This window comes from Pundamilia nyererei, unplaced genomic scaffold (assembly GCF_000239375.1).
Source record: "Pundamilia nyererei isolate P.nyererei 1_Seehausen unplaced genomic scaffold, PunNye1.0 scaffold00003, whole genome shotgun sequence".
NCBI classification, from domain to species: Eukaryota; Metazoa; Chordata; class Actinopteri; order Cichliformes; family Cichlidae; genus Pundamilia; species Pundamilia nyererei.
The window spans coordinates 6,654,000-6,661,626 of record NW_005187404.1 but is presented as its reverse complement, the minus strand read 5'-3'; the positions used below and the strand labels follow the sequence as shown (position 1 = coordinate 6,661,626).

General features: G+C 41.1%; 2 protein-coding genes across 3 annotated transcripts in view; one reads left to right on the top strand and one right to left on the bottom strand.

Moving 5' to 3' along the window:
* LOC102197133 (bicaudal D-related protein 1) overlaps positions 1-4,646 on the bottom strand; it is a 15,536-nt gene extending 10,890 nt beyond the window's left edge. The window contains exons 1-2 of one of the 2 annotated variants that reach the window (XM_005720815.1): positions 3,978-4,646; positions 2,228-2,443 (exon numbers count right to left, since the gene is read on the bottom strand). In XM_005720815.1, coding sequence (XP_005720872.1) covers positions 2,228-2,443; positions 3,978-4,226 — 465 coding nt within the window. In that variant the 5' untranslated portion in view covers positions 4,227-4,646. Of the gene's footprint in view, positions 1-2,227; positions 2,444-3,952 lie in introns of both variants that reach the window. The other variant, XM_005720816.1, reaches the window with a different exon arrangement.
* A 2,412-nt stretch (positions 4,647-7,058) lies between these two features.
* The window catches only part of LOC102207174 (protein FAM98B-like), a 4,505-nt gene continuing 3,936 nt past the window's right edge, over positions 7,059-7,627 (top strand). The window contains exons 1-2 of the mRNA XM_005720938.2: positions 7,059-7,206; positions 7,371-7,477. Coding sequence (XP_005720995.1) covers positions 7,085-7,206; positions 7,371-7,477 — 229 coding nt within the window. The 5' untranslated portion in view covers positions 7,059-7,084. The remainder of the gene's footprint in view (positions 7,207-7,370; positions 7,478-7,627) is intronic.

Below are 7,627 nucleotides of genomic sequence, written 5' to 3'. Positions count from 1 at the left end.
AGCACCTGTAACTAGACAAACATGTTTTCCCCAGTTGGTTGGCAAAAAGCCTCCTTGTGATTACTTAGATTGTTAGCATATTGCTGTGGAAATTTGGATAGAAGTGACGGACTTGTCTACAAACAGTTGCCAGCTATGTCAGTTACACTGACACTGAAAAGCGCTTTTTGTAACATGTTGGCTGCAGTGCTGCAGTACCGCAACTTCTACTTTGAATGTGAATCTCCTCCATTTCTGGTTTACATCACACTTTTTCAGGTTATACAAACACTTGGCTAGTTAACAAGTACTTGGAGACCAGCATAAAAACAAAAAATAAAAACGACAGGCACTTGCGTTAATCTGCTAGCAAACAAAGCCCTTACTGAGAGGTTCTGGTGCAACACTTGCTTTGCAACAGTTTTACCCAGTGAGAACTGAGAATCTCCAAGAACCACTTTCAACCAGTCAGGGAAAACATATTTTCCCTAGTGGTGGTTGTAAACCCCCCCCCAAATTTCTTATGACTTTATAACATTTACTATCTATTTCTACTCAATGTTAATGGTTAACTTCTCTTCTCAAACCAGCTCAGGTCCATTCGGCTTTTAAATTAAAATGTAATTTCTGTTTTTTGAAGATTGGTTCAGCTTTGATTTATTGATTAATTTAATGCAATTCTGTCTATTACACATTAAGTATATAAACTGAATACAGCAGCTACAATTGATTAGCTCATTGACATATTCAAGTTTCCTAAGTATCCTTGAGTTTTGTTGTTTGTTTGTTTTTTAAGTTAAAAGAAGAAACCTACTGTATAGCTTACTGAAGCCTGAACATGACACCATGAATAAACCGAGCTCTTCCAGTCAAAACTGTGAGAAACAAAAACTCAATGAATTACAGCACGACTCACCCCACCACACAGCTGTCCGACAGAAGCAGCAGTATCTTTCACCACATCAGGCAAAGACTTGTCAGACATGGAGCGTCTTAAGATTCAGTCTCTTCTCTCAGCTTCACAACTACACAGACCAGAGTTACATTTGGCTAACACTGGGCAGCCCAATAAAGTATTTCCTCCACCTCCCTCTCCCCTAAAACAGTTCAAACAGAGAGATACAAGCTTTTATCTAAATTGGCATTTTCCTGAACTTCTAGGGAGTCTGATTTCCACACACCAAGTCCTTCAGTATAGCCACAGAGGGGGAAGGAAGCTCACAGTTCCTTATTTCGTGGACCTTGACTCCTTACAAGCTCGTGTCTGCTGTTCATTCTGCGTGAGCAGAGGTTTGTCGTGTGGAACGCAGCACGTCACAACAGCAACGCTGAGCAAAACAATCCTCACTTTCTCAGCCTGGAAAAATACTCAAGTTTGCTCCAGCTGTGTGATCCAGTCAGCTCCACTGATAAGAAGCTGTCACCAGCCTGCTTTGTGTACAGTGTACTGCATTTCTGATCAGATACTTATGATCATAAATAATTTACTTCAACACTCGTGAACTCCTGAAGACGCGAGTCAGCGGCATGTTGTCAGCGTCCTTATGATGTCAAGCTAGTTAAAGGTTAACTTTATGTTACTGAATAAACCAGCGTAACAGATTATAATGTTCTGATAAAAGCTTCTATAATATGTCTAATAGATTATTTAGGACATTTTTCTATTACATTTCACAGGTACAATGACATAAAAAAGTGGCTAAAATAATTATACGGCAATGAGTTGAATTCATTTGCCTGAACTAGAATTTGAATAAAGCTTCTTCCAGGTATTTTCCAAGCTTCCCTCCTTCTCTCTTGGATTTAAAATTAAGTCATGCTTGAAGTTTCCCTCCCCCTCTTGTTTACATGTCGTTTCCCTCCTGCTCTGCACTTGACATTGCTGATTTGCCTGAGGGAAACTGCTCAGGTTTTGATATGCAGCTCCCAGCTGACTCTAGCTCTATCGCTCTCTTTCTCATTTATCAAAACACTTATTTGTAGTAGAAGTATTTTAGCTGTGACCTTGCTATGAGCCTTCAAATATCCTCAGAGTGTGGCATTGCTTTAGATCAAATACAGTCAGGCTGATACCGGAGTAGTTCACACGGGAACACCGAGTTTCAGTGGGTGGATTGAGTAACTTTCTAGTTTTACTCAGACGGCCTGAAGCTTTGAATCTACTGCCGGTGTTTGTTTCACTGAGGCTCGGTTACTTTTTGAGCAAAGATGAAAAACATGAATCTACCCATTCAGGTGTGGGACTCACAGCTTTGAGCTCCTCCTGGAGCCGCTGAGTGTTCTCGTTGTGCTCCAGCTGAGTTCGACTCTTGTCCCTCTCAGCCTCGCTGAGCGCTCGGGTAAGCTGCTCCACCTGGGCGCTCAGCTCCCTCGCATCCCGCTCCAGGTCTCCCATCTGGCTCTCCCACTGGGACTGGTGGCGCTCCAGCTTCAGTCGGACCTCATGTTTTCCCTGCTCCAGCTCCTATCGGAGGTGGAAAAGATAAATGCCTTAACAGGTGATCTTTAGGGTGGGTGTAGCAAAACAAAGATTTTTAAATATAAAGCAGTAAATACGGTTCAGTTGTCTAGCTACGACTGCAGCAAATGAAGCTGTTTGGCATCGTGAGAGTGTTGTTGGAAGGCATTTGAGTGAGCACAAGCACCTGTCAACCTCATTTAGTGCTCTGACGGATAACAGGAAATGTCCAACAGCTGTAATTTGAATCCGTAACAATAGGGTAGCTGATATCATTAAAGCTAGAAGAGGAAAACATCCACTCTGCTTTCATCCATTCCTTTGGAGCTTAAAAGATCAGTCAGTTTGTCAGTCAACAGAAAAGTCATCCAAGCATTAACTTGCCATGACACCTGATTGATTCAGCACTATTTTAGCTCAATGGGTTGTGCAGGTGACCCATAAGGTGTAAGGTAAATAAAGAGGACTGGGTCTGAATCTTCCCCTGTTCTCTCTCTTTCAAACTTTCCTGCCTTCTCTCAACTTTCTTAAGACAATAAGGGCTAAAAATCCCCCCTCAAAAAATGACTGTTCCAGACATTTTCCACACCTCTCTCGCAAACTCAATCAGAAAAGTTCACGCAGCACGTTTACATCAATTTAGACACTAGCGCACCATTGTCTTGTCCTTGGTGTGATTTAAGTGACTGCCATACCTGACTTGATGCGAGCATCTGATAGAGACATCAGCATCACCCGGGGAAAGCAATGAGGTCATTATTTTCATATCACAGCCTCTCAACATGATTTGGTGCTGGTGTAGTCGACTGGGACAAACACATGGATGCCACCGGTTCGCTTTTATTACTACATTTTCTGTCTGACTGCTGAGATCTCGTGAGGAGTTGAAGTGTCTCACAAGTATGCAGCAAGACTACCTAGAAGGAATTTCAGTACTGACAGGTCTGCTAAGATAGAAATAGTTTTACAGTCGCTGGGAGAACACAAAAGATCGCTTCAGAGAGAGTTAGTAAAGTTTAGCAACGCACTAGCATTTCTGCCTGCTTACATTATAGTTTCTTTATACAGTTACAGCTTATTTAACGTTGAATATATTGCATTCATTATTTTGTAAACCAACCAGTTTAGTAGGAACACCTTAGCAGTGCCTTTTTTATGCTGCTTTTTCCATTTACAATTGTAAATGTCTTTTCATGGGATGGCCAAAATATTGAGAACACGTTAATATAGTGCGGTCGGAGGTCCCAATAAATGACTCAGGTGACTCAATGTCATTAATGTTGAATATTTAAGTTGGTCACCTTAACTTAAATAAATAGAGCTAGAAAGATTTTTACGCGTTTTCGTGCGTAAAGCTGGGAGAGAAACAACAGCATACAATCTTTGGACATCGGGAAAACTTCTTACCCGCCCACTTCAAACAGCAACAACCATGACGTAATTCTAAACACTTCAACCCGAACATTTCACAGAATGTTTTAGATTATTACAAAACCTACTAGATTATTAGTTCACCTGTAGGGAATCGGATTCTCCTTACCTCCAGCTTCTCTGCGTATTGCTCATGGAGTTTTTCGCTCTTCTCCTTAAGCTGGCGGTTTTCTAGGAGCAATGCGTTTCCCAGCTGGGCTGCCAAAATAACCTCTTCCTCCTTTTGTTTTAAAGCAGCCAGAAGTTCACTGGGGTCCTGATAATCTGTCATTTCCTCCGCTCCATAGTGGAAAAAGAAATCCTCCTCTAGGTCCATTATTTTCTTGGACTTGAAGCTCCAATCATCGAGTCGATCCATAGCTAATCCAATAACACCTTATTATAGCTTCTTATATAAAGAAAACACGCGGGAACGGTGCCATAAACGCGCATCTGTGGATGCCCACTCATGACACCTGCGTGTAGCTGCTGAGTCGAGCAGAGTGTAAATGTAAGTGAAGTCGAACCGAAGGTTGGAGCTGTCTGGTGAAAGCAGGCTGCTCCCTCCCTCTGTCACCCGCAGATGGCAGTTTGTCTCCGTGGTGTGTTGGTTTCAGTCACCTGAGCAACTGTCACCACCCAGCTCGGCAACCACATCGATACCTGCCCTGCCGCAGGGCTCAGAGTGTGGAAAATGTAAAATGGAAAGACACACAAGCACCTGCATGGTGCTGTGAAACAGTGGGAACTGTTTTTCTTGAAGTTTTACCGGACTGCAGCATATTGTTTATTATAATCATTCACTGTGGAGGACATTAGTCAAACAACAGATGACGTCCCATTGCAGCATCACGAAATGCACACATGTGATACCAGTAAGCTTCAAAAACCAGTGTTTCTGCTTTTTTAAAAATATGTTTTCATACTTTGATAAAAGTATTTATTATTCTTAAATTGAAGTAATTTGATGGTACTTACAGGCCGTTTTAAATGTAATTTATTTGTTATGGTTTCATTTCATTCAATTTGGGTTTTTTATTATTATCAGTTTATCACTTTTGAAGCACTTTGAACTGGAATAAAGCGTTAAATTTTAAATAGACTGGTTCTTATATCCTGTTTTTCTATTTTATTCAAAGCTACATGTATCTCTCTCTCTCTCGCTCTGTCTCATTTATCCATTTACACAAGTCACACCTTTTTCTCTACATGCTGAATATGTTTAAGCTTTTTCTTTTCTTTTTTTGGGGGGAAAAATGAGCTTCTACATGCTCCTGTTTGGGTGTAGTATGCACACAGCTTGTAAAATGTAAGATTATACATCTGCATGTTTATTTTGCACTTGTTCACATGAACAGGACTGCACTGTTTTTCCATGCATCCACGTTAAGTACACATATTTACACATGGAGATTTTTTTTTATTACTACCAATTTCTTTTAGTTTAATCTTCTCAGTTATTTATAATTTGTTAGTGTAAAGTTTTGGAATGGGTTATATGTTCATTTTTTTAAGTATGCAAGTCAGTATTTCGTGAAATCAGGTGGAACTCTGTTTTTAATCAGGCAGCAAGTGGTTAACAAGTTAGCCTTATAAACAAAGGGAGTTTCTGCCTGCATTGTGTAGATGCTTTCCAGGGGTCAAGGGTCAGCCTCCACAAGGTTTCATGGAGCACGGGGCAGTGTCAGGGGAATAAAAGACAAAGCATCCTGACGCATGGCAAGGCTTTTGTAGTCAGGGAAGCCGCAGCTTCTGTACATATGGCGGCAAAAGCAGACGCACTGTACATCAGGGCCCAACACGCCTCGCTGCCATTGTTTCCATTGTTCCTGTTAGTTTGGGGGCAGCTGATGTGGCGTAAGTGTGACGAGGAGGCTCACATACCTCCTGCAGTGAAGTCCAACGAGGGACACGTGTGCTGAACAGCACACTCAGACCTTGAAGTACTTGTGTTTAAGAGTGTGTGCACAGAGTCAGACATGAGAAGAGGAAACATTTTTGCATTTGTTCAATGAAGGCCAAACTTGCTTATAAAATCTATTACTGAAAAGATGACTCAGGCCACAGAGGAGCATCACCCTTTACTTCAAGATTTTCTCATCTAACATTTGCTGCCTATTGAGTTCAAGCTACACAAGCAGAACCATCCACCATAAAACTCTCACTGATGTTTTAAATCAAAAAAAATCCCTGACAACAGGGATACTGCATATAACACTGCAGCAAACATCAGCTGCATCAGCAAGACGCAGGATAGTGCTGAGAGCAGTAAATAGTGTTCAGCGTAAATGGTGTATCAAACAGCTGAACAGGAGACATGACTGTGATATTCTTAGTTGAGTTCATGTTCAGCCACTGTACATAATGATAATTTGACAAGATAACAGACATTAATTAATTAAACTAGTTAATTTGCTCATAATATTCACTCCAGAGCAGAGGATGGAAGCTGATGTTAATAAGTCCTAATGAATGGAGCTGTGTTCACGTTTCAAACATCTGTATTCTAACATGACAACTGAGATCTGATTTAAAGTTAAATTTGAGTAGCAGAAAACAATACATACATATATTACACAAACATCACATATCACGTATCTAATATCTGTTTAGTTGCATCCCACCTTTCAAGGTACTTAATGCCAGCAGATTTATCTTTGGTTAACACAGCAGGCTATACTAGACCTCTGGTGACCCCTAACGGGCAAACAAACGCGTATTCCGTCCTTATAGGACAATTTGTTCCCCTCAAGAAGTGAGAAAGGTGTGATGTGTGGGGGCAGAGTGAAACTTTTTTCATTATATCACGGGAGAAAGTTTTAAAAAGATGCCGTCAAATAGAGATGCATAAAGTGTTAAGTTGAGGGAGAGTAAGTATTACACGAATAGTTTGAAACCTTTGAAAAGCTAAATGTACTACTTTATTCACTAATTCTGTAACAGAAAAATAACCTAAACTTATTCATACAAAATGTAATGTTTTTCTGTTCTGCTTTGCTTTTATATATTTTTTAATAATTATGTTGTTGTTTAAAAAAAAACACGATTACTTATTTTCTTTTTTAAAATTGGGGCAAATAATGCTGTTAGCTTGTACTTTTGTGTTCATATTTTGTAAAATCGTTGGACTTTCTGTAATTTATCCTTTGTTTATTCATTCCGTCTCCAGTGAATGACTTGGTTATTTATGAAGTTGTTGTGCGCACTCCGGCCAGCAGGGGGCGGTGAGCGTCCTGGATGTTAAAGGAGGAAGCACCCCTTGTAAACACACTTGAACTTCGCAGAGTAAAGAATAAGTCGTACACGCCTGTCTTCATGGAGAGGAGCGCGGGGACAGTTTCAGCCATTAAAGCTCTGGGGTGATTAACATGTTTGTTTTTCGTCGTTACGAAACTTTAATTTGAGAAGAGAAACCTTATTCTCTGCCTGCTTTCTGGGCTTTTGACGTATAATGACACTTGCCGATACGCCTGACAGGTGAATAGGTAATCTCACTTGTCGCCTCCACTTACTTCCTGGTCAGGTACCCGGGCAGCCGCTGCCTCTCCCGGTGCAGATGTGACGAGCTTCCCTGTCCGCTGCTCAGCTGGCTGTGCGCAGAGCTCAGGACTCTCTGCCCGGAGCTACGAGGTGAGGTTCAGGCCTGAGATTTTCATTCATAAATCTTTGAGAGAGGCTTTTTCATGTTTAACCATTGCCTTTAATACAGCACATTCTCCCAAGGAAGGAGGAAACCATCTCAGGATTGTGGATTTTTTACTGTCTCACGCAGAGCGGTCA